The sequence below is a fragment of the Perca fluviatilis genome, chromosome 1 (assembly GCF_010015445.1).
Source record: "Perca fluviatilis chromosome 1, GENO_Pfluv_1.0, whole genome shotgun sequence".
NCBI lineage: Eukaryota > Metazoa > Chordata > Actinopteri > Perciformes > Percidae > Perca > Perca fluviatilis.
Window position 1 is genome coordinate 24,722,047 of NC_053112.1, and position 27,250 is coordinate 24,749,296.

The 27,250-nt window shown below is 40.0% G+C and overlaps 1 protein-coding gene across 8 annotated transcripts in view; it reads left to right on the forward strand.

The window, feature by feature from the left end:
* rbfox2 (RNA binding fox-1 homolog 2) overlaps nucleotides 1-27,250 on the forward strand; it is a 38,192-nt gene that overhangs the window by 5,609 nt on the left and 5,333 nt on the right. Inside the window, exons 2-11 of one of the 8 annotated variants that reach the window (XM_039822172.1) lie at nucleotides 3,603-3,653; nucleotides 18,170-18,376; nucleotides 19,244-19,414; nucleotides 19,958-20,011; nucleotides 20,152-20,244; nucleotides 24,086-24,173; nucleotides 24,887-24,943; nucleotides 25,063-25,213; nucleotides 25,856-25,901; nucleotides 26,366-26,402. In XM_039822172.1, coding sequence (XP_039678106.1) covers nucleotides 3,603-3,653; nucleotides 18,170-18,376; nucleotides 19,244-19,414; nucleotides 19,958-20,011; nucleotides 20,152-20,244; nucleotides 24,086-24,173; nucleotides 24,887-24,943; nucleotides 25,063-25,213; nucleotides 25,856-25,901; nucleotides 26,366-26,386 — 939 coding nt within the window. In that variant the 3' untranslated portion in view covers nucleotides 26,387-26,402. Of the gene's footprint in view, nucleotides 1-3,602; nucleotides 3,654-8,316; nucleotides 8,533-18,169; nucleotides 18,377-19,243; nucleotides 19,415-19,957; nucleotides 20,012-20,151; nucleotides 20,245-24,085; nucleotides 24,174-24,886; nucleotides 24,944-25,062; nucleotides 25,214-25,855; nucleotides 26,341-26,365; nucleotides 26,403-27,250 lie in introns of those variants that run through there. The other 7 variants (XM_039821881.1, XM_039821828.1, XM_039822012.1 and 4 more) reach the window with 7 other exon arrangements.

Below are 27,250 nucleotides of genomic sequence, written 5' to 3' on the forward strand. Positions count from 1 at the left end.
AAACAATCACACGCACAGATCCATACCACCACCTGTAGTTTTTGGAGAGGAGTCGTAGGGTTCATGTGTAAAAGGCATTACTGACTACGTTTACATGCAGCCAATAACCCGTTCAAAACCGGAATATTAGCAATAACCCGATCGCGCACGGCCATGTAAACACCAATCAAAACCCGAATCTCTATCTGTTCTTTAAAACCAAAATGCTACCTGGATTACCCCTTTTCTAACCCAACTTTGAACTACAGATTCAACATATCCCAATCAAAAGAAACATTGATCTGTTTCTCATGATGTCCTATCCCAATGAATCTTGGTCTTTGAGTAGAGGAACTTTCAAAACACAACAATCAAAAAAAAAAAGGGGGTGTGTGTGTGTGTGTGTGTGTGTGTGTGTGTGTGTGTGTGTGTGTATAAAAAAAAAAAAAAAAAAAAAAAAAAAAAAAAAAAAAAAAAAAAAAAAAAAAAAAAAAAAAAAAAAAAAAAAAAAAAAAAAAAAAAAAAAAAAAAAAAAAAAAAAAAAAATGTGTGTGTTATATGTAAATGTGTGTGTGTTATATGTAAATGTGTGTGTGTGTAAAATGTAAAAAAAAAAAATAATATAAAAATGTATGAAAGGTGGTGGTGGAGTGGTAGTGGTGGTGGTGGTGATTAAAAATTTTAAAAATTAAAAAAAAATTAAAATTTAAAATTATTTTTTAAAAAAATTTTTTTAAAAAAATTTTTAAAAATATTTTTTTACTTGTTTTGTGTTTTTGTTTTGTGTGGTGGGTTTGTGTGTGGCTGTGTTCTCTTCTCCTCCCCTTGTGTTCCGTTCTTCCTCTTTGTGTCTCTTTTGTTCTTTTTCTCTTCCTTTTTTTTTTTTTTTTTTTTTTTTTTTTTGTGTGTGTGTGTGTGTGTTAAGTGATGTGATAGAGATAGATATATATATTTTTTTTTTTTTTTTTTTTTTTTTTTTTTTTTTTTTTTTTTTTATGGACAGGTAGAGGCAGAGATAGACAGATAGCATGAGAGAGAGAGAGACAGCAGGAGGATAGTGTGAGAAAATAAGTAGAGAAAAGAGTGGGATAGGAGGAGAGGAGAGTTTTGTTTAGAGAGATGTGTAAAGAGAGAGAGAGAGAATGAGGAGAGAGAGAGAGCAGATAAATAGAGATAGAGAGAAGAGTAGTATATATATATATTTTTTCTTTTTTTTTTTTTTCCTTCTTTTTTTTTTTTTCTCCTTTTTTTTTTTTTTTTTTTTTCTTTTTTTTTTCTTCTTCTTCTTCTTCCCTCTTTGAGACAAAACAAAACAAAAGCAAAAATATATGTATATATAAAAAAAATATAAAAATCATAATGCAAAACAAAAAGCAAAAAATATATAATATATATATATATCATAAATATATATGCATAAAATATAAATATAATATAAAATATAATATAAAATATAATATATATATATATATATAAAAACAAAAAACAAAAAAAAAACAAAAAAAACAAAAAAAAAAAACAAAACAAAAAAAAACAAACAAAAAAAAATGAGAAACAAAAAACAAAAAAACAAAAACAACAAAAAAAAAAAAAAAATATGTAAAAAAAAAATATAAAAAATATGAAAACACACACTCCAGAGAGATTTGTGAGAGAGAGAGAGGTGGAGCCGAGAAAGAAGGATGGAAGGGATTGTTATGCTTAAGTTTGTCTGTAGGCCACGTCTAATGCTAACCGTGCGTCGCCGTTTACGTCGGGATATTGCCAATTGATTACAAATTCCATGTATACAGGAGTAACTCTTTCTGCTCACTAATGTAAACTGGTTATTCCGAATGTTTCAGAAACCCGAATAGTGACCTTAACCCGACCATAACCCGAAAATTGACAGCTTGTAAACGTAGTCACTGTCTGTTTGTGAAAAGATGGGGGGGAGGATAAAGTTGGAGGTAACTGAGCTTCTCCTCCCTCGCTTGTTTTCAGATTTTATTATCACAGGGTCGGCCCTGTTCCCTACATCCGCCCCCCCAAGCTCTCCTTTCCTCCCCCTCCACCCTTCTTCGCCGCCTGTTGACTTCAAGTCATTTTGTTACTTTCTCCTGATTGCTCACGCGGTATTCCCCTGCAGTTTCTTCTCTTGTTTTAGAATCAGATATGCTTCATTTGTCATCACCAATATAAAATCTTCTTGCTTCTCATGTACTGTGCTAGTGACTGGTGTTGAGAGTGAGGCTGATAAACACTCGACTCGAGCAGCCACCACGCAGCCCTCCATCTCTCATTCCTCCCAGTTCCTTAAGGAAATTAAGCACATGACTCTGCCTAAGTGTGAGTCATTGCCTTTGCTCCCTCCAGCTCTTTTCGTTTTTTTCCTTTGCTGTCCATTTCCCGCTGTATTTCCAGCTCTGGTTCCTCCCTCAGCCTCTCGTAATATGAATTCCCAGATGTCTTCCCCTTTCACTTTGACGTAGCATACGCATAAGTCTCTTTTTGTCTCCTCTTTTTTTGGGGTTGTTTTGATCCTCCTCTACTCCATACCTGCAGTGCGTTGTGTTTAGAGAGCTGTAAAATAAGGTTTATACTTTATTTATGTTATTCAAGCCTCTAAGAGGTGATTCATTATTTAGAGCTTCTGTCTCCCAAAGCCAGTTCACTAAGTACATTTTTGGCTCTGAGATAGACTCACACACTGCAATTTTCCATCATGAAGACGACCCCCCCCCTCACCAAGCCTCTCGCATTTGAAAATGTTGTGCTTACCTTTAGCTGAAAAGCCCCATGGGGTCCAAAGTTAGATGGCTAAAGTTTTAATCAGGTGAACAGAAGCTGTAAAGTGCGCAGAGCAAAGTGTTCCCCCTGGGGACAGAGCAGATGAGGGACATTGGTTCCTGAGTGCTGGAGCTGAGTTTCTGAGTTTTTTTCTAATTTAGTGATATGAAGCCAGAGACAGGCAAATCTGTTTTCCCCCTTCAAAGCATGTTGTAATTGCTGCGTAAAGCTCCCTCTCAATTGGAATACATTAGCATAAAAGCTGGAACACAGTGTTATGAGTACAAATAAAATGAGTTACAAACTATTTTCCAGAGTGGGGACTTGATTTCTCTTTAATATTTGGTTCCAAACAAAATGAGGTTTTCCTAATGCGTCTTGTTAAACTGTAATTACTCACCAGATGTTTGATGTTTCCGTCTTTGCTTTACACAGCAGCCAGAGCATTGAGAGAAATGTGTCGTAGATTGCATCAGTGCTCATGATGCCATTTCACACTAACGGGCTTCATCCACGCTGACACCCCTGACCTATTTATGATTTAAGAGCTGCGTTGAGAGCGCGTTCATTCTGCCCGTCTTTCATCTCCTACTCGCATGATCTCTCTCGCCCCCTTTATCACGTCTTTACAAGCGGACAAAAGATCCGCTGAGTGGAAAACTCTGGAGGAGATGAAGCTGGAGTGTCTCACCGGGCGAGTTAATTTGATTAGGAGTCAGTAACGCCACAGAACTGTAAAGTTAAATGAAAAGTGTGAAAGAATAAATAATTATAATAAATATTACATCAAATGTCTTTTTGCTTTGCAAATAACTGACCATGTATCCAAACATTTGCTCTCTCTTCTCTTACAGAACAACGACCCTTTGACCCTTGGTTACCATGGCTATCCGTCTCATAGTCAGGTAAGGACATAATTTCATCTCAAATATGCTCAATGTTTTAGAATATTCCACCATCCCATCTTCTGATATTTCTTTTTCTATATTCATAAGGCATTATTATGGCTCAGTGAAGCTCTCTAAACCACAAGGTGGGGGTGTAGATTAAAAATGATCAGTTGTGTAGAAGAAGACATGCCTCCACACCTTTCACTCTTCCAGTCTCACCCTCCCACTAGTTTTCTTTCTATTCTCAACAATCAGCAATGTTATTAATCATATTTGACCTTTTTAAATCCCATTTATTTTTTTCTGTTCGTGGCATTAAAAATCAAGAATTGTTCTTTTTCTTTCCTCAAACAAGCACTACATCCATTACATCCATTTAAAAGGGTGTGTGTGTGTGTGTGTGTGTGTGTGTGTGTTACAATCTGTTTACTCGTGTTTGTATTAGCCTGCGGATTGTGTTATTAGACTGGTCAGTCTATGTTGTTAATCCTTAGATCATCCACTCATCCTCTCATGCTCTGCCCATAATCCCCTCATCCCTCACTCTCTGTGATGCCCAACAACCTCTGGCCGCTTATCTGCACTTTATCTGTCTTAAGGTTTTTCTTGTGCGCTCTTATTTGCTTCAGTATGAAATATTTATTTTCCTGGCAGGCTGTTGTGCCATTTAGCGGATATTGCGCAAGCCAATTAGCCATTTTTATTCCACCGTAAGGTAATACAGCTTTGAACTATTTCCTTGCTCATGATAATGTTTTAAGAATAACCAGTGCTGCCGAGCAATCTCTTGTTGGGACTTAAAGATGTTAGCCAAGGGCTACTTGAGGGACTGGGAGGTGTGAACCGGCCTCTGACCAGGAGGGGGGGGAGGCAGAGAGGGAAGAGAAACAATGCTGGGCAGCTCCCACAACACTGAGGTGCTAAACTGTCAACAGCAGTGTGAGAATAATGTGATCAAAGACTCCTGAAAGGAAGAACCTGGAGAGTAACAGAGACCTGATGTGTCAAGAGAACCCTATTCACACATGGAATATGAAACTTTCCTGTCTTTCTCTATTTGTTAAAGTAATGTTTTGGGGGGTTTTTATATATATATATATATATATATATATATATATATATAATATATATATATATATATATATATATATATATATATATATAAATACATACAGTGCCTACGAAAGTATTCGCCGCCCCTTTGAACTTTTTCGACCTTTTGCCACATTTCAGGCCTCAAACATAAAGATATAAAACTGTAATTTTTTGTGAAGAATCAACAAAAAGTGGGACACAATCATGAAGTGGAACGAAATTTATTGGATATTTCAAACCTTTTAAAACAAATAAAAACTGAAATATTGGGAAATTTAAATTTCAGCCCCCTTAAGTTAATACTTTGTAGGGCGCCCTTTTGCTGCGCATTTTACAGACGGTAAGTCGCTTGGGGTATGTCTCTATCAGTTTTGCACATCGAGACTGACATTTTTGCCCATTCCTCCTTGCAAAACAGCTCGAGCGCTCAGTGAGGTTGGATGGAGAGCGTTTGTGAACAGCAGTTTTCAGTTCTTTCCACAGATTCTCGATTGGATTCAGGTCTGGACTTTGACTTGGCCATTCTAACACCTGGATATGTTTATTTGTGAACCATTCCATTGTAGATTTTGCTTTATGTTTTGGATCATTGTCTTGTTGGAAGACAAATCTCCGTCCCAGTCTCAGGTCTTTTGCAGACTCCATCAGGTTTTCTTCCAGAATGGTCCTGTATTTGGCTCCATCCATCTTCCCATCAATTTTAACCATCTTCCCTGTCCCTGCTGAAGAAAAGCAGGCCCAAACCATGATGCTGCCACCACCATGTTTGACAGTGGGGATGGTGTGTTCAGGGTGATGAGCTGTGTTGCTTTTACGCCAAACATAACGTTTTCGCATTGTTGCGAAGTTCGATTTTGGTTTCATCTGACCACAGCACCTTCTTCCACATGTTTGGTGGTCTCCCAGGTGGCTTTCGTGGCGAAACTTTAAACAACACTTTATGGATATCTTTAAGAAATGGCTTTCTTCTTGCCACTCTTCCATAAAGGCCAGATTTGTGCAGTATACGCACTGATTGTTGTCCTATGGACAGAGTCTCCCACCTCAGCTGTAGATCTCTGCAGTTCATCCAGAGTGATCATGGGCCTTTTGGCTGCATCTCTGATCAGTCTTCTCATTGTATGAGCTGAAAGTTTAGAGGGACGGCCGGTCTGCGTAGATTTGTAGTGGTCTGATACTCCTTCCATTTCAATATTATCGCTTGCACAGTGCTCCTTGGGATGTTTAAAGCTTGGGAAATCTTTTTGTATCCAAACCGGCTTTAAACTTCTCCACAACAGTATCTCCGACCTGCCTGGTGTGTTCCTTGTTCTTCATGATGCTCTCTGGGCTTTACACGGACCTCTGAGACTATCACAGAGCAGGTGCATTTATAACGGAGACCTTGATTACACACAGCTGGATTCTATTTATCATCATTAGTCATTTAGGTCAACATTGGATCATTCAGAGATCCTCACTGAACTTCTGGGAGAGTTTGCTGCACTGAAAGTAAAGGGGCTGAATAATTTTGCACGCCCACTTTTTCAGTTTTTATTTGTTAAAAAAGTTTGAAATAGCCAATGAATTTCGTTCCACTTCATAATTGGGACCCACTTGTTGTTGATTCTTCACAAAAAAATACAGTTTTATATCTTTATGTTTGAGGCCTGAAATGTGGCAAAAGGTCGAAACGTTCAAGGGGCCGAATATTCTTAAGCGTATGATATATATATATATATATATATATATATATATATATATATATATATATATATATATATATATATATATATATGGGATGTACAGGGCTGAATCATAATTTTATCAAAATTACAATATATGGACCACAAAATATCATTATATATTAAGTATTTTGGTGCTGCAGAGATGTCCCAGCCTACAAATCGTATTTTACAGACTTAAGATCAGATCCTCGCAAAAAAATGCAAAAAAAATTAATACTTTCAATATTTTCTTTTAATGAGAATGATGCAAAAAATGATCATTTCCCATTTTTCCAAATCGTTCTGCCCAAATATGTAGGTGATCATCCAGTAATTTATACAAATATGGACCGGACAAGGAAAAGAACAAAGCTCATGTGATCTTTGTCACCTGGAGAGTGAAAGTTTGTGGTGAGGAGCAAAAATTAAATGATTTTAAGGACAATGTTTGTTCCCTGCATTAGTGATAGATGTTAAAACTTGTTTTACCATTGAAGCCAAGTTAAAGATAATCACGAGCATGAGGAACATGATGAATGACAGTTAAGAGACTAACTTACAAATGAGACCTATGTTTACTCTCTTTGCATATTTAAACATCATATCAAACCCCATTATAGCCAGCATATAGTAATACAGTGTTATTATTGACACTCTGTAATTTGCACTCTAGTAGTTATAGTGGTTTTTATTGTAACTGGTGGAGTCCACCTTTCCTGTGCAAGATTTAAATTGCCTATCCATGCACAAGAAAATGATGCATGCATCTGTTGGATGTCGGGCTGAAGACAAATGCTATATAAGTGTATGAGTTCAGTATTACCATGTTGGACATTGTTAACTCTTTTTTTTTTTTTTTTTGTATAAATACTGTGACATGGTGAATCCTCTCATCAGTTTGTTTGGCATGTTTTCCTGTCCCCAGTGGTCAATACATGTGTCATTAAGTATGTCTTGAGAAAGGTACCTGGCTCTTTAGCTGCTAAATGTTTCCACTACACTATGTTCGCCAGCTAGTCGCTAATTGCGTCTGTGGTTTGGTGCTGATCAGGTAGTGTATAGTGAGATGTTAGAGCCTTTTCCCTAAAGACACCTGCCTTATGCTACTGTAAACAAAGTTTATACGAGCGGTAAGGGTGAACCAAAGAAGACCAAAACAAAAAAATAAGCTGAAAGATGCTGAAACGCTCTGTAAAGCTGAGAGAAATTGACCCAGCTTTACGGAGCCCTTTGTTACCTATACAAAGAATATATATATATATAGCTTATTATATTTTAATGTGACTGTATTTAGACTTGAGCTGTGTTGGAAGTGTTATGAAACAGTTCTAGGTTTGACCTAGTCAGAGTGTAGTCGTGACTTTTAAAGAAAAATGTGGGCGCTCATTCAAACATGAGACAAACATGTAAATTGTCAGCATATTTATGTAACCGTGTGCATCTGGTGAGAGAGAGAGAATCTTCCTCTCCCAGTGGTGCCAGCAGCCCCAGTTAACTCACCTACATGGAGAAAGAGAACAGAAGAAGAGAGAGAGGGGAGGGACTGCGACATGAGAGGGAAGCAGAGAGGAGGGGAAAGTCTGCAGGTGTGACAGAGGCAGAGAAGTAGGAGGGGGAGGCGTCAGGCTATCTGGGTGAGAGAGGAGGAGGAGGAGGACTGGAGAAGAGACAGAAGAGATGAGCAGGCAAGGGCACAGCAGCAAAACGGAAGGCTGGGGGTAGAGGGAAAGTAAGAAGCGAGTGGGAGAGGGAAAGAAAAGAGTGAGTGGGAGAGAGAGAGACAGAGGGAAAAGGAAAATAAAGACAGCAAGCGAGGAAGAGTGACAGGGACAGAGGCCAGCAGAGGAGGAGGGGGAGAGGGGGGGGGGGATTGGCATGGCAGACAGAGCGAGCGGGGGCAGAGAGAGGGAGATTTTGAATCTGTGAGACAGACAAGAGAGACTGTGCTGGTGAGGTGACACAGGCTCGGAGAGGAAAGCGAGGCAGCGTGAGAAGAGGAAAAGAGAGAGAGAGAGAGAGAGAGAGGAGCAACGACAGTTTGAGTTGTTGCACAGAATACGATGATGGGACTGTACTATCCTTCCGTGTTGTCGGTGAGTGTTTATCTTGATATCTTTTTCATGTCCTCCTCTGCTGTGTGTCTTTGCTGAGGCTCAGGCTCCACTGTACATGGAATGGCATCAGAGCGGGCAGCACTGTCATTGAGTCATGATATGTTAAATAACTACTGACAGATGAGGACTCTTCTTGACCCCCTTTACTAGAGTGGTCCAGTCATGGCATTTCAGACTCTTGTTAGGACTCAGCATCCAGTTGCTATGGGGGATATAAACACTGAAAATAGCGTAGTAGGCGTAGATGACAGCATGATACAGGCTTGGAGATTGTATCGCTACAATTATGATTTGCTACGGTGAAATGCACGAGCGGCGATGTATTATTGCACGTTGTTGTTGTGGCATCTGTTCTCCTGCCCAGAGCTAGAAGCGCACACGATCTGAACATCAAGAGCTGCCACTGCCAGAAACTGTGCTCTGCCATGTATTATGTATGCTCCGAAGATACATACAGTACAGCATGTTAGTCTGTTCTACTGGATACTGTTTCTGTGGAAACTCTTTAGACATTTCTGAGTGGAAACAGTGAAGAAATAGGGGGAGGGAGAGGTATGTATATTAAAAAAAAAAAGTCTTTATTGCCTCTGCAGCTGTCTCTGTACATCGATCAAGCCCTTTGAGCGAAAGGGACAGGTGTTCCCAGAACAGTTGTCTTTCTTTTTTTCCTCCTCCCTGCATCTCTTCTATTCAGCTAACAACACCACCTCACTGTAATTTCTGTGTCACACATTTCACAAACGCACAGAAGCTGAAGCACACAGTGGGCTGCAAAGTTGGTGCGTGAAGTGTCTCGTTATATCATTACATTTCATTTGGTGTGAGTCAGGCTCTGTGTGTGTGTGTGTGTGTGTGTGTGTGTGTGTGTGTGTGTGTGTGTGTGTGTGTGTGTGTGTGTGTGTGTGTGTGTGTGTGTGTGTGTGTGTGTGTGTGTGTGTGTGTGTGTGTGTGTTTCTTCCTGCCTTTGCTTGTGTATGTGCTTCTCTCTCAGCCGTACCTTGGATTCCTGCTCTCTTTACAGTTTGACCTCTTTTCTCCCTCCTCTTGCTCTCCCTGAGGCCCTGGCAGCTGTTATCTCAATGTTTTCCTCTAAGAGCCCCTGGAAGAGGGGGATGGGTTGGGATAAGAGTAAGAGAATGGGAGCAGGAGAATAAAAAATTGATTTTTAAAGTGGTCATATTATGCTTTTTGGCTTTTTCCCTTTCTTTTATTGTGTTTTTTGTGCAACAAAAAAAACCTGTTCACAAACTCCTCCAAACTGCTCTGTTGTAGTCCAGCCTTTACTTCCGTGACGAACGCGCGTCACTTTGTAACACGTTATAATGCTCGCTTGGCTGCTAGCATGGCACGCCCTCATACTCTGCTTCTGACTGGGTAGTAGTCCTTAACCTAGGTACTGCGCATGTGCGACTCCCAACAATATAGAAGGAACAGAAGTGAGATGCCTCACTCTGTAGCTAAAACATAGAGCTCAACACACAGGGTGAAAAGAGGAGCTGCAGCAATGTGCAGTACAACAAAAATATGGTGTTTTTTGAAAATTAAACCATGTAAACCTATTCTGATATAACCTCTAAATACAATTATGAACCTGAAAATGAGCATAATATGAGCACTTTAATGATGATGGGACACCATCGGGTAGTTGCCAAGGAAGCTAAAATTATTCAGAGATGGACAAATGAGGAGTTGAAAGAGAGATGGAGAGCAACAATATTAGGTCAACTGGAAAGAGCTACTTTGCTCTGTGACGCAATTTCAGAAGGTAGAGTTGACTGTGTGTGTGTGTGTGTTCATCAGAGATGTCTTCTGACGGCAGTACTTTTTTAGCACTTCTACAGTGTATGCTAATACTTTTGTCTGTTGCTGCAAGAGAGTTGGAGGAGCAGATCGGTTGCAAAAGACTAAAATATTTTCTCAAGCCCCACCTAAGCGTGTGGCCTAAGGCCAGGGAGAGACTCCTACCTGCTGCAGAACCACACACACTGCCACGCTTTCATAAACCGTAAACGGGTCATGAGGTTTCAACCCCCACTCAACCTCCTCACCCATAAATCTTGTTATTGATTCTTTGCAGGGATAACAATGATGTTGGGTAAATGATCCCAATGAGCTGTGTTGCCTTGGCAACTTGCATGAGTCATTCATTTTGTACGGATTGTTAAAAGGTTCGAAGAGTGAGGAAAATGTCGACGGGAGAGCCACGTGAGGTAAACACCATTTGCACTATGCTTCTAAAAAAAAGAAGAAAAAAAAGAGTTATAAAACCTGTAGCTGCTGTAACGATTATGCCTCTTAAACAGCTATTTGCATCTCTAATGGCTCTAAAAACACTCGCTGCGAGGCGTCCTCGGGGATTTCAAAAGAACCTGCATTTGAAATGGATAGGGGTTGCCCTCGCTGACTCCTTGGATGGTGTGGTTGACCGTGACAACACCAACCTATGGCTGGGTGTACATTTTTAAGCTACACTTGACAACCAGATAGGTGCTCATTATTACAGAGCTCTACTTGATCTCTAAACAAGACTAACTTGTTTGGTATAGTCATACCTAATGTATTGAAAGATGCGCGTTCATGTTGGGTAAATGACCATCTGCATGTTTGTGTGTTCACCTGCACTTGTGTTTGTTTGGAGTGGCGTCTGGCTTTTAATGAGGAATAAATGTGGACAAATAATGTCATCATCTTTTGTAATGGAGTGTTTACCTTTTTTATAAAATGCTGCAGTGGAGCTGAGCGGACCATTTACACAGCTTGTGGAGGGAAGACAGGGCCATCATGTGTGTGTCCCTGCGCACATGTATGTTGAACGGGGATCTCCCAGAAATGGTGTGTGAGGAAGGGGAGTCGTTCATTAAACTATACAAGGAATAAGGTGGGGGTGTATTGGGAAGTGTTTGTTTGACAAGCAGACATGTTACCCTATAAGGATTCGGAGAAGAGTGTGGGAGGAGGAGCCCAGGCATCGCCGATATCTTGTTGCTATGAAGCAAATGAGCTTGATTGACATACGTGGGGGTGGGACGTATGCAAGGGTCCCGTCTGGATTTAATGAAGCGTAAAGAAGCAAAGCGCACAGCAGAGAGTGGGAGGAAAGGGAGAACAGCAGCAAGAGGAGCGCACAAGAAGAAGAGCGGGGGGGGGGGCAGTGATGGAGGAGGGGTTGATGTGGGATGGAATAATTTAACAAAAGGGTGTCTCCTGGCTCATCGGTATGCCACAGACATGCCGTAAACGTTTTTCCAGCTGTTGCAGCTCGGGTAGCATCAGCACAGAGTCAGAAGCCAAGATCTGAGCTGAACACAACTTCCCAATTTAATATGATTATTGAGCCAAAATGTGAGCTGCTGCTAACAGCATGAATCACATTTTCCAGTGTCAGGTTTGTTGAATCAGGCTACAGACTAATGGCTGGAGGCCCAAGAAAGTAAGATACTGAAATGTCATTATTCATGTGAAATGACCCAGTGTTGCCCTAGTTAGCTCTTAGCCATTCTCCTCTCCTCTCCTCTCCTCTCCTCTCCTCTCCTCTCCTCTCCTCTCCTCTCCTCTCCTCTCTAGTTAGACTGCTGCAGATGAGCACATTTTAACGTGCCTCCTAAGACACACTTGCTGCTGCTAACTGACCTGAAAGTAAGCCAGCTACAGCTACCGCTCTGAGTCACTAGCTTTGGCTGGCCAACACATACACTTACACAACCCTTAATGCCACAATGCCAGGGGAGTGGAAGCACACGACGCGACGACGCACGCACGCACGCCACGCACTACACACACACACACACACACACACACACACACACACACACACACACACACACACACACACACACACACACACACACACACACGCTGATAACAAAATGTACACAAACCTGAGTGCAAATGCACAGCTTACAGTTATAGGGCACCACTTTTCTTCAAATTGACCAGGAATGCCCTTCCTCTTTGTCTTTGTGTCCCTCCTCTTATCCTGCCATCTATGTGCATTTATTCTGCAGCTGCTTTTATTCTGATGCGAAGCACAAAGGCCACTCGCAGTCGGCAAAAGGTCCATAACTTGACGGATTGAGAGAGCAGAAAAAACAAGCAGCACGCAGGCAGGCACACACTATTTTTGCAGATACCCGGCTGTTGACACAGTGTATCAGGTAAAGAGAGGGCTTTTGAGATGCGGCTAAAATGGATCTCCTCTGAAAAGGCCAATCGTCGAACACAAATACAAAGTTGTTTTTGGCTCGTATTCCTGCTTCTATTTTGGTCTGGCAGAAGGAGCAGCAACAGCCGGGGTTGTCCATTCCCCTGCTAGGCTGTAGTCTGTTTCTGTGCATGAGCATCAACAACCGTGAGGAGGGTTTCATGATAGACTGGAAATAATATATACGGTAGTTTGCAGCCAAGATATCAAAACCTCAAGTCCTAAGTGTGCAGAATAAAAAAATTCAAGTCACTATCATATAGTTGCATCACAACTTGTCAAATCCCAGACTGACTCATCAGTAAATGAGCGAGTTCAATCATGAGTCATCAATGTCTGGGGCTGTGATGTACATTTTTATGCAGAATAGAAGGGTAGTTTTCCCAACAAATCTTACAAAAGGTAGAATGTTGGTGGTCTTCATCTGTTTCGTAGCCAACAATATTCTTTGCACCAACCATTATTGCAGTGGGATCCCTGATTAAAGTTTCCCATAGTTTCCTGAAATGTTTTCCTTCCTCTATTTTTGCTTATTCATTTTCCAGATTCGTTGTCCAATGGAAGGCCTTTATTTTGCAGCCAGAAGCACCCATAAGACACAAGATAGCTTTAGATTTTAAACCAGACTAAGCATCTATAGTAATGCTGGTGCTTCTGTGAGGCTGTACTCAAGGGGCCAGTACACACACACACACACACACACACACACACACACACACACACACACACACACACACACACACCAAAACAACATCGGCATGCTAAAATGCTCACATTGACAATGCTAACATGCTAATGTTTAGCAGGTAGAAAGTTCACCATCTGGCTTTATGTTGGTGTGCCAACATTTGCTAAACCAAAGTTGCTACAATTTATCCTGAGGGGGACATGAATCACAATATTACAGTACCAAATGCCATCACAATTCATCTAATAGTTGTTGAGATATTCCAATCTGCACCAAAGTGGTGGACAGACAGACATTGTCATCCGTAGAGCTGCTAGTGTAGCTAAAAGTTGGGCTGGGTGATATGAAGAAAAACAAATATGAAATGTTTGACCAACTACCTCGATATCGCGACGACATTGTAGGGATGATGGATGGTGTTTTCACAAAATATTCACACACATATACAGAACACACACACAGAGAACTCATATATACAATATATATATATATATATATATATATATATATATATATATATATACAGACAGACAGACAGTGTTGGGAAGGATACTTTCAAAACGTATTTCGTTACAGAATACATGCCCACAAATGTAATTTGTAACGTATTCCGTTACGTTACTCAATCTGAGTAACGTATTCTGAATACTTGGATTACTTCAGGATTACTTCCACATTGAATTGCGTTTTATAAGTGTAGGAATGCAGCTATCACATCCAGCTTACTAAACAGGCCTATAATGGTGTGTTGTTTTTATTCCAACTAGCTGAATGTGTACCTGAACAAGCAGATAGATTATTGTATTGGTAGTCCCAAACTGCATACTACAAAAATCTAACTGCAGTCTTACTACCACGAGCTAATTTTAGCTAACGTTAGCTAGCATGTCAAACGGGGCTAGTCAGTCTTTAAACTGCTCTGGAGCTAGTAAATCAGCACGTAGGAGAATGTAAAGTCGCACGTCAATGTTAAAATAGCAAGGTGACCAGTAAAACTACAGCAGACGACTACCCTTGGCTAATTAAAAAAATAGCTTACTTTAAGATGCTTCTTCAGGTTGGAGGTGGAGTAATTTGGACGCTGAAAGGAGGTTGGTTGCTGGCAAGCACCGGTTGCACTGCACAGTTATATTTCATTCTCCCTGTTCGTTCTTTAATGTGAAATGCTGTTTGAATTTCCAAGATATAAACTTATTCCTGCCCTGGCTCTTTCGTGCCGGTTCCAACTCCATTGTGACTGATCACGCAAATAGCTATTTTTTTCGATTTCATATCGGGGCTTCTGGAAAATGCATAGAGTTGCCTTAATTTAGTCAGAGTGAATAAACTCGTGAAACAGATAAGTATCGTCATGTAATCCATTGATTTCAACAATGTAATTGTATTCTAAATACCAACGATTTAAATTGTAACTGTAACGAAATACAGTTACTCATAATTTGTATTCTGAATACGTAACGCCGTTACATGTATTCCGTTACTCCCCAACACTGTATGTGTGTGTGTGTGTATATATATATATATATATATAAAATATATATATATAATAATAGAATAATAGAACTGCTAGAACAGTCTGGTAAGTTCAGAAAATTACATCACTTTACTGTAATGCAGCCTTTAAAACCAGAAAAAGACAACACTTATTACAATGTTATAAATCTAAGATTATATGTAGTGTCATATCACGATATCGATATATTGTCCAGCCCTAGCTAAAAGGTTTTGTATTTTAATAAGCTGTTGGCCAACATTTTGCATCAATGAGGTAAATTTCACCACTTGACCCAACCTGAGTGATCAACTTTCCCTTTCTCACACGACACAGGAGCAGGTCTAGTTTCCCGTCTAGTTTCTGTTTGTCATCCAGGTGAGCTCTTACCTGGGGACCCAGAATGATTTGCTCCACCCGCTATCATTTTTACCCAGTTAATCTAGGATGGGCTGATGCAAGGCGAAGCCAACCACTGCATCATTTATTAGCACAAAATGTATTTTGTCTCCTGCAGTTAAAAGCCTGATATTAACGGACTAATGTTCCTCATCTCTCTTCTTCATTTCTCTCTCTCTCTCTCTCAAATATGATTTCAGGATGTCTCATCAGAAAATTTCAACTCATGTTCATATTATTACCACCAGTGATGTAACACTGTTACAGAGAGAAAGTTCTTCACATATTAACATGTTATATTTATTTGTGCCTATTGTTAAGTGTTTGTTCATTAATTAGAGCTAAGAATTATATCGGTTAACAGAAAAGACATTAAAAGGATGGAGATACCTTGATATCAGTATCTATTAAATACAGTGCCATTTAATGAAAGTAGGAAGAGACTAAGATTTTGTAGACCCAGATGTATATTTACTTACATATTAATATTCTATATAATAAAAACATTCACAGGGCAGGAAGGAAAGCATGTGAGTGATGTTATCACTTATCAAAGTCTTAATTCGGATGCTTGTGGACAAGACTGGAAGAAGTTCATACAGCTGCAGGTTTTAGAGGAGGGGACACAGCTGCTATTTCAAAATGTGAATGAAGTTAAACTTGGGACTCTGTTGTCAGTTATCTGGCGAGTGCTTGGCACTGAAGATGGAGAACATGGTTTCTATTCTGGCTGGGCCGGAGACTCTTCACCTTGTAGGAGAAGCAGTTTAGGTATGGAGGATGATGTGTGCGATGAGGAGGATGGCTGTGCAGATTAATGATGAACACACATTTACTGTATGCTATCAGGGAGGGGAGAGAAAAAGCAGGATTGCTGGTTGTGATTACACTGCTGAAATCAGACCAGTGCTGCAGTCATTAAAGGTTGAGTTAAAAGCATCTGATACGGTTTCCTTTGCTCTAACATAGGCAGAAAAATAGACCCCACGTAAATTAGTTTCTGATGGCAGAAGGAATTTTCTTTTAATTGATTATACAAATGGTCTTGTTGATAATTTGAACTCATTGAGAAGTCTTTCCTGTTTTCAAGTCAATTAGTAAGATATTAACTGAAGATTGATTTAAACAAAAATGAGTTTCAGGACATATGGTTGAACGAAGAAGCAAAGAAATAAGAAAGCAAAGCAAAGAAATAATTTGTTTTATCGCACTTGTACTCTTCCCAGTGTTGAGATGTTATAAAATATGTCTGGCCTCTCTAGCTGTAAAAAGCTTATTTCTGTAACGGTTACTTATTTTGACTCTTGTAAATATTCAATATAATACAGAAAGTCCAGTTGTATTTACTTGTATGTACCTGTGTTATTTACAAGACAACATTTCCTTCTCACTGACTCAGTGCAGCGCCGCCATAGCCGCTGTCATGTCACAATATCGATGTGATCTGTGTCGACCGCGTGCTCCCCCCGGTTTGTCATGGAGTCGAGGGGCCCGCCTACCGTGTCACAGGTGTGACGCTGAGAAAGGTCAAAAGCTGGGAGACAGATGGCACACACACACACACACACACACACACACACACACACACACACACACACACACACACACACACACACACTTTTAACACTCCCAAAGGGACAGGGATCTATTGTGCAACTCAGATGGGCATTGCTGCAGCCACACACACACACACACACACACACACACACACACACACACACACACACACACACACACACACACACACAGTCAGTATAGCCAAGCAGATGTCTAAGCATGGAGTCTCTTTAGTGTAAAAGACACAGAAAATTACTTTTATTAATTAATTAATTATTACTGCCTGGTTCTAGTGCTACGACTATAACTACTACTGCTAATAATAATGGAAATAATGATGATTAGAAGTAGGAGGCGAATGGGAAGATGAACAAGAACAAGGAGATTAAGAAGACAGAAAAAGAACAAGAAGAGGCTGCCAGATACAGCAGCCATTGTTTAGCCATATGGTCTTTTTTTCATATTCTATCCGCTAATATAACCTCCCTCTATTTGCATCTTAAACTTATTTCACAGCCGTTGTTTTACTGTGATGGTTGGTTTATCTTTTGCAGCTATGGATCAGAGGCAGGGCCATGCTTCTTCTATCACTCATCACCTTTTATCGTCCCATCCCCCCTGTTCTCTCCTGCCGCTCTCTATTACCATTTTAGGGTGTGTGTGTGTGTGTGTGTGTGTGTGTGTGTGTGTGTGTGTGTGTGTGTGTGTGTGTGTGTGTGTGTGTGTGTGTGTGTGTGTGTGTGTGTGTGTGTGTGTGTGGTGCGAGAGAGAGAGAGAGAGAGATTGCCGGTGTCGTGTTTGTGATGTGTTCCACCATGTGTTTGTGGGTGCCTGTATTGTTCTCCTGCGCGCTTCAATGTCGGTACCATTTTCTTTTCTTGGGGTAATAATGTACCAATACTAATAGTTGGTGTGAGTGTTTAGGTGCGTGGGTGTTTGCATGTCAAAGGTGGTTTGTGTGCAGAGGCGTTTGTCAGTGTGTGTGCAGGCGTTAGACACTCACCATTGTACAACACAGAGTATGGAAGAATCTGACCCTCAATAATAGATGTGACTGCAGTGAATATTTAATCGGTGGGGGGGGGTGTGGAAACATGCGCGCGCGCGCCCCCACACATGCGCGGGGAAATATTATATCCACGCTTGTATGACTTTTAGACTGAAGCTCTCAGGAAAGTGGTCTCTGTGTGGTCGGGTGATGCTCTCAGTAAAAGATACCGTGGAAGTTAGCCAGCCGGCTACTTTACCTTTCACTCCTTCATCACTCTTTCTTCAACAGGGCTCTCAGGATAGTGCTGGCGGTCAGGAGGGACTTGTACCTCCACCTTTCTCCGCATTCCCTCCACCTCCACCGCCACCCCCCCAGAATGGCCTGGCACTGGATTACGGGGGCAGCCTGTATGCAGCGGGGGCCGTCCAGGGCCCCGTGGAAGCTGGTGGAGCAGCGAACAGCGCCGTCAATGTTGCCAACAGCCTCAGTGGCCAAGTGAGTGCCTATTCCTCTGTGTGCAGCTTACATCATGTCTTTGCCTTGAGAGGGCTCTGAGAGTGTGGAGGAATATGTGTTAGCTTGGCTTCAGCAGAAGTGGAGAGAGACACAATATGGGATGTAAATTTTCCCAAAAACTAAAACTTATTACTACTTACTACTAGTTGTAGTTATATGGTATATATTTTTTTACAACTGCTTCTCTGTTGCTCAATCTCAATCTTCTGTCCATACTACAGACGGATTACTGTATTTACATTCAGTTAGCTATATATATATAGCTAAAACTAATACAAAAGAAAGGTTATAAATGCTGCCATCATCATAGTTACAAAGTTCCGATTTTATAGAAACTGTTCTTAGAGGGGTTGATTTAACTGTATTGTCATTTTGGAAGCTAGTAGCTTGGGGTGCTGTGGAACTGTATTGGGTTTTACTGACAGGTGTTTCTATTGTTTTGTCCACCCCATTTATATAATTGAGGGTAGGCTAAATACCATAAACACCTCTCTGTATAATAAAGTTAAATCAGGTTAAGTTACTTTTCAAGAAAAAATGACCAAATATTCAGCCTCTTAAATGTGAGTTTTCCTTTTTTTTTTTTTTATATCATCTTGAATTTAATATCTCTTGGTTATCGACTGTTGGCTGGACAAAAGGAGCACTTTAAAGACGTTACTTTGGGTTCTATGAAATGGTCTGGGCATTTTTCACAATTTTCTGACAAAAAGATTAATTAATGAATCTAGAAAATAACTGACAGATTAATAGATGGCATATAATTGTTTGTTGCAGGCCTACAACTACAGCGTAAACAATAAACTCTGCCTCTTCCGGCCTTTCTTCCCTGTCCGTCTGTCCCAGCAGTCAGATGGCTCCTCCCAGATTGATGGTCAGTCCGTTGTTGGCTCAGGAGGCGTAGGTGGTGGAGGGAGCATTGGGGATGATTCAGACGCCAAGGGGACCCCCAAACGCCTTCACGTGTCCAACATCCCCTTCCGCTTCCGAGATCCTGACCTACGGCAGATGTTTGGGGTATGTAGACCACAACATTCCCCCTTTTCTATTATTCATCATCAAATAACAATAACCCGGAAAAATAGATTTGTATTTAAAGCATGCAGTGAGTAAAAATAATGACTCTAGGGACCAATCCATTGGCATCAGCACTGTGTTCTCAGATTTCTTTTTTACTGTTTATTTCCTGTCCTCAAGTGTGATGTTAAATTACAATAAGGCTCTGTCATATCTGTTTTTAGCTAAAAGGAATCTGTTTTTGTACTATTTGACAAAAAATCAAAACCTCTACTTGAATGTCATCTTGTAGAAAGATTATTTAAAGCCAGATGTAACAATCTGGGCCTTTATGCTCTGCTTTTTTGTAAGAGAAATGTCTCTAAAATGTGTTGCAGAGAAATAAGCAGAGGCAAGGAATATATGGTGGAAGAAAAGACTGCCAAAGCTGGCTGGGTGCCAGCTCATCATGGTTGAAAAGTGCTGACACCCAGTGGCAAGATGCAGTACTAGACATGCTTGTTCAGCCTCTTCATCTTCTTCTACTTTTTTTTTATCTTTTAGCAATATGGCAAAATCCTCGACGTCGAGATCATTTTCAATGAGAGGGGATCCAAGGTAGGAAGTTGGAATGTGTAATTTAAAAATGTCTTCATTTAAAAATGTGTTAACAATGAGATCAGCAAAAGTTTAACATCTGTTTTGTCGCTCTCCACCTTCTTTTCTTTTTCCAAATTCCTTGTCTCCTTTGCTTGCAGGGCTTCGGTTTTGTAACATTCGAGACAAGTGCAGATGCAGAGAGGGCCAGAGAAAAGCTTCACGGTACGCTGGTGGAAGGACGTAAAATCGAGGTAACTCACCACCCACCATTTTCTCCTCTGTTTCCCCTCCATGTCCGACAATGAGTTTGTTCTGGTCGTTTCTGCCCCAGAGAAGGTTTCCGGGGGGCTGTATGTGTTCAACTCTAACCTCTCTGGCTTCACTATAGCATGGTGCAGTGGTGCCACGCACACAGACGTCTATTTTGATGGCACTTCCTGTCGATGTTTATGCTGTTGTTGTTGATGTTGTGGGCTGTCCATTGCACCTTGATCTTAAAGCTGTGTGGTTTGCAAAGCATGCTGGGTGAAGTGGCTACACAACAGGCATGGCCGGTAAGACGTCACTACGACACGGTCGCTGACTATATTTGCTTCTGTCACAGCATGTAGGATTTTTTCTGTTTTTGGTTTTCCTGCACCTTTTCCATCACCATCATTCCTTTTTCCATGATCATGATGGGTAGCCATTTTGGTTTATGGTTGTTAATGACTGGAAGGGCAGTTAATAGCCTCTCAGTTATTTTTCCTCTGAAAAAAATGTGCTTGCTGGTGTCTGTAACAGGGTACTGTATGTTGCATGGATTGATCATAAGGTCAGATATTGCCATGGAGTTTTTCACTCTGTTAATACTACACGGGTGACTCTGGGTAGCAGTTTTTAGTTTAACATGCATGATGTGGTGTCATTTCTGATGCTTCAACAAAGCTGACTGTTTAATTTCAGACGTGCGAGATGAATGGTTTAAAAAAAAAAATGTTGTTTACACACACACACTTGTAACCAGCACTCCTGAAAAGAACACCAGATCATATGGAAGTGCATTTTGTGACATCTTTTTTTTTTTCTGTCAGCATGAGCTCGGATTTCAGTTGCAAATGGCTTTGGAGATCAGATACACCATGCTTTTGCCATTTGGTCTGGCTCTTGATTTTCAAATCACGCTTTCTTTTTTATTTTTACTTGCTACTAAAGCTCCTCTGCATGGTCTCCAATGTCTTGCACTCTTCTCTGTCTCTGTGTGGGGTTGTGCAAGAATAAAAATAAGGAGGGCGGAGAGAGAATGAACATGTGAAGAGAATGCAATAGCTAGCTGTCGTTCCCTCTCTTCTTTTTCTTTTTTTCTTTTATTGGTTCTCCTCCATCTCTGTCTCCACTCTTTTTCACCAGGCCAGTCTGTCTGTCTCTCTCAGTTTGTGTGTCCCCATATGCACCTGCATTTCTGCTGTCCATCCCTCCCCCATATCTCTGTCCATTTCCCTGTCCTGTAATGTAGTCAGGTAGCATAAACATTGAAGAATGAGATCATGTTTGTTTGAGTGATTATTTAGTCAGATATCTGAATATAATCTGGGCTGTAATAACAGGTAGTTTCCCTCCCAAGGTAGATTTTAATTTCTGACAATTTTCTGTTTCCATTTGTTTGCTCCTTTATCAACTTTTAAGATCTGTGTTTGTATTGGATTTTAACCAGTAAAGGCTAGATAGTTGTCAAATGGCTGATACTTGTAGGTGTCTGTTGACACGTGACCTGTTACATCACTTCTTCTCTACCACATGGTGGGGGTTGCTTTTCATTACCTCGTTTTGTTTATGTTTTTATTTAATTTTATTTGGTTCATCATTTCTTTCTTACATATATTTTCTCTATTTCCCTGATGATTTTTGTATGTTGTTGTTGTTGTCAGTCTCCACGGTAACTGCTCGCGTGTCCTCACGCCGTTTCCCTGGCAACGGTAAGTTGTGTACACATGGCATCATCTTTGAATGACCCCTCCCCCCACCCCAACTGTCAAAACTTAAAATAAAATGCAACCAACACCCAAATGAAGGACTCCTTTACTGAGGGGAGCTTGATTAATTGACAGAACCTGATTGGCTAATCCTGTGATTGATTGGGGAGGTGGTGAATGAAACGATTACGAGATTAGCCATTGATCGCATGGCATTATAAAGGCCACTTGTATAACTGAATGTACTGCATCTATCTGCAAGTGCAACGACTATGACTACCACTTCTTATGCATTCATTCCAATCACCTCTCTAACTGCATTCAGCATTTAATTCCAGAGCTGTATCCTGCATGGTTTACTCTCTTTCTCGTCATCTGTATGACGCCATATAGTACTTTGTCATCTCTCTGTGTCATGTGTCAGCCAATAGCTGCATTTTTGCACCTTTAGTGGGACGGCATGCTGAAGCATGAGTGCTATGTTAGCTTTACCGGAGAGAGGATAATAGTTGTCTCTATCATGGTGTACTGTAGTACTTGATGATCACTTTCTGTGCCACTTTGTAGACTGCAGACAGTTGTAGAGGTATGGCTTTTTTGACTCAACATTCACATTTTATTTATATACATTTATATACATTTTATATATATATATATATATATATATATATACACACGCGTGTATACGTGTGTGTATATATATATATATATGTATGTATGTATGTGGATCAATAGTGTGCGCCCCAAAAAGGATGCAAGCTTATTCTACTTCAAAGCAAGTCTACTTTTCATATGTAATATGAACACTTTTAGCATTTGAGCTATTTTAAGAAAGAAAAGAAGAAAAAAACTGCCATGAATTAATTTATAGACCCCAGCAAAGCAAACTTAAATAATTGTGCCACTGATTAAGTAACGGCAACTTTTCTTTTTTCTGATTTCTGTAAAGAGGTGTCCTTGTTTTACTTTTTGATCAGTTTGGTTCTGGATGGTGTGTGTGTGTTGGTGGTTGTGTGCGTCGAGGTCTCTCTGGTGTGTGACACTGATCTGGAATGCCTGGCAGTGTTTCACAACCATGGTTTGATTTGATTTTTTTTTGAGGAATGATATTTGCATCCCCCCCATCTTCTCTCTTAATCTAGACTTCTCTCTCTCTCTCTCTCTCTCTCTCTCTCTCTCTCTCTCTCTCTCTGTATTCTTTCTTGCTCTATTTATCATTTCTCCATTGTTGCTACTGTACAGTTAGATTCAATATAGGCAAACGGTCAGATGTATTTTTGTATGTGTGTGTATCGCATCTTGTGGTTTCTGTTTGTTCATTAGAAGAATTGCACATTTGGATGGATTGTTCACTCTCTGTCTCTTCTCCACATCATGTATGTGTTTTTCTGTGTCTTTTCATGTGGACTGGCTCTTCCTCCTGCATCCCTCCATATTTCTGTCTTTTCTCTGTCGTTCTCTCTCCTTCCCCTCCCTACTTTTTCTGTAAGATGTTTATTGGATTGGGAGGGCTGCCAACCTTTTTTGATTGGTCTCTTGCTGCATCTGATGCTTGCTGATTGGCTAGTTTTACTCACTTCTGGTGATGTGATGCGCTCTTGATTGGCTGCGTGTAATTTGTTTATGAACTCTTTGATGTTTTTTGCATTGTGTTCAACTGATGAATCTGCCGCTTAATTCACCTTCTTTTTCCCTCCTTTTTTTTTGAAAGGTAGCAATATAATGGTCTTGGATTTCTTTTTGAATGCTTTTATTCTGAAATATTTTGTTTTCTTTGTTCTGTGTGCCAATGGTTTCATTGTTTGTGTGCAAAACTGCCTGACTTACTCACCAGGATCCTTGTTTTCAATGTCTTTCTCCTTCAAAAGAAGCGCATGCATCAAATACCATCGCTGCTCATCAACAGAATTAACCTCTGTCATGAGTTAAAAAAACAACTGTTTCAAGTATAATGAAAACTCATTATGGAACTCTGATCATCCTGTGCAGAGTATCTCCCTCATGTATCACAAAATACATTCAGTTTATGAAAGCTTAAAACCCAAATGTAAAATTAAAAATAATTTTGATAATTCCTCAAAGCTTGTCTATGCGTTAAACTACGTTGACTTAGCCCCTGACCACTTTTTCTGGTGTCCAGGTAAATAATGCCACAGCCAGAGTGATGACGAACAAGAAGATGACCACCCCTTACTCTAACGGAGAGGGCCTCGCAACTCTGCCATACGGTAATGCACTTTGGACTTAACAACAGCTGATTCTTTTGATAAATGGTGTCTGGGCTGGTATAATTATTATCACAATATAGATAAAAGTATTGGTTTCCAATGAAACGCATTATGTCCCACAAAACAAAAGCCTCAATTGCTCTTTTAAAGGACACAACAGGTGGATAGGGTAAACATGTTAACTTATAGATATCACCATCAAACCTCCCCAGTTGATTACTTACATTAAGTTGATTATTTTTCTGAAAATTAATGTTTCATTACACAAATGAGTATTGAGTATAGCAAATATCTAGTGCTAACTTTTAGTGAATTTAAGAGAACGTGTAGTAAAATAAGAGTTTAAAAAGAAATCATGTTATGGAAACAAAATTGACCAGTGCATACATTTTTTTTTTATTGCATTTAGTCTCCCCTTAAAGTTGGACAATAGAACTTCGTTAAACAATAACAATATATTTTTATAATTAACAATTTTATTCTAATGATGCGACTAAAATCGATATATAATAATACTGAATTGTCCTGTCCTGGTAGTGGCACTGAGTGAAAACTCTCACAGATGTGCCCGTCAGAAAGCTTTATACATCCTCTCTTCTCAATAAACAACACAATGAACAGCAAAGATCACTGTGAACAAATGCACAACTCATAAAAAGTCAGTCAAATATTGCCTTAAATGTAAATTGTTGTTTTTTTGTTGTTGACTATAGCTGGATGGAAGTTGAGTCCCATGGTTGGAGCCATGTACAGCCCTGAACTCTATACAGGTATGACTACAAGGATTAGCTTCATATTTAACGAGACTGATGGAGACAAGATGCACAAATATTATTGTAATCCTCAAGGTATTAAAGGAGCTGTACTTTCTACCTTCTCTGTGTCTCAGTTCCGGGGTTTCCATACCCAGCAGCAGCAGCGGCAGCAGCCGCCTCTACCGCTGCAACCTTTCGGGGTGCTCATCTCCGGGGTCGTGCCCGGCCCGTCTACAGCGCAGTCAGGGCAGCTGTGCCACAACCTGCCATCCCTACCTACCCTGGGTAAACACATATACATAAACATATGTAAAAACTGATTCTGATGAAACTGATAGATGAAACTTCTATTGATAATGAAAACTAGACCTAAAGTTATGCATATGATTGTCTTATTAAATGCATGTCTTCACTTACATAAAAACAATGTCATAATTGTGCATGCTGTGTTCGAATATGTTTTTATTAAGATATTGAAAATGAAAGTTTGCTGAACTGAAATACCATTTCCTTGTACCTCAAATGTGATAATGATATCATACTTTAGTGATCAAATTGAGTAGTGTTTTCTTTTAATAGACATTTGTCTCACCTGCTGAAGTAACTGTAGTATCACTCTAAAGTAAAATGCAAAGAGGTGGTATTTTGTCTTGCATGTTGCACGGTGTGTAATAATCTCACCCTTCTTTCTTTTCTCTCTTCCACAATCTGTTTGGCACCGTTCTCTCACCTCTCTCTCCCCCAATCGTCACTCTTGTTTGTTGTTTTCTGCAATGCCCACATGGTGGCGCATCACACCATTTTTTGTTGTTTCGACTCCACCACCGCTCCTCTCCTTTTCCTTCCTTTCTCGTCTCTCTCTCTCTCTCTCTCTCTCTCTCTCTCTCTCTCTCTCTCTCTCTCTCTCTCTCTCTCTCTCTCTCTCAGTGTGATGGCCTATCAGGATGGCTTTTACAGTGCAGCTGATCTCTATGTAAGTATACTTCTCTCTCCTCTACTGCCTCACTCCTCACCTACGTTTCCCCCCTCTTGCCTGTGGGTTTTCAAGTGTGACACGGCACAGACCAAACCCACAGAGACGTGTACTTTTAGGTGTTTTGATTCATCACAGTCATTTTGTTTCCCTGACTTCTTAATCTTAAATTATCTTATTTATATATATTTTTTTACTTTTAATTACATATACATTCAACTCATCACTTTTGTTGTCATTTATTGTACTCATATGAAACGTTCCTTCAATGATGCATACAAATTAAAAAATAGGAGCACTCTGCAGCACACGCACTTTCATCAAAGTGTTCATTCACGAGTAGACTTCTCTCGGGTTTGTCTCTGTGCATTTGTGAGTTTAGTTTTGTAAGTGATTTTGAGTGTGTGTCTGTGTGTGTGTGTGTGTGACCAGGTTGACAATAGCTGTTTCTGTTCTCTCTGTAGACTAGTGTTTCAGGACATTAGTGGCAGATTGCCCCAGGTAGGGTTTACACACTCTGTGTGAGAGCCAGTGTGCATCCTCCTCGTCTCCAATGACTGCGTGCTGCTAGACATTATTGACCATCTGAGATTGAAATGCCTTCTCTGTCTTCTTCTACTAACTCACTGGATTCTGACATGGGTGGAGTTGCGGAAGGGGGAGAAAAGAATTAAGTTGAAATCAGAATTTGCAAAGAATATACTACATAAAACGTCCATTTACAAATTATCTACAGGGGAGTTGGATATACATGTTTGGGTAAATTAGGTGCAGTAATGAAGGTCAATACTTGAACAGTGGGTCACCTTCTTTAACCAAAATCTGCACTTATGAGAATGTTTTCAAGTCTTTTCCATGAAAAAACATCCAGCTAACTATGTGCATTTTTGTACACCAGCTTATTTTCCTCTGTATGAAAACAAAGACATTTTGTCTTATTATGGCATCTTCCCTAGGTGACACCCCATAGCAAAATTACTCTAAGAATTCAATACTTTTCACTATGTGCTTGTTGCAAGATACATTAAAACACATTGTAGTATATTATTTGACATTTTCATCACACATTTTTATTCCAAAATCAGAAGATATGTATTAGGAATTGTCCAAAACTGAGATTTCAAGCCAGGACATGCTGTCTTTTTGTTATACCTTTTGATTAATTTACCCTAAAACTATTTATTGTGCACATGCTCTACATATTAATTAATAGGTGTCAGCAAGCTGCATTGCCATGCTTGAAATAGAAACACGAAATAAATAGGACATAAATAATGACATTAAAACCTGAGACTCCACTAGTCAGAGGGATGTAGGACCGTTTCTGTCAGCAGTTACTTCAGACCCCT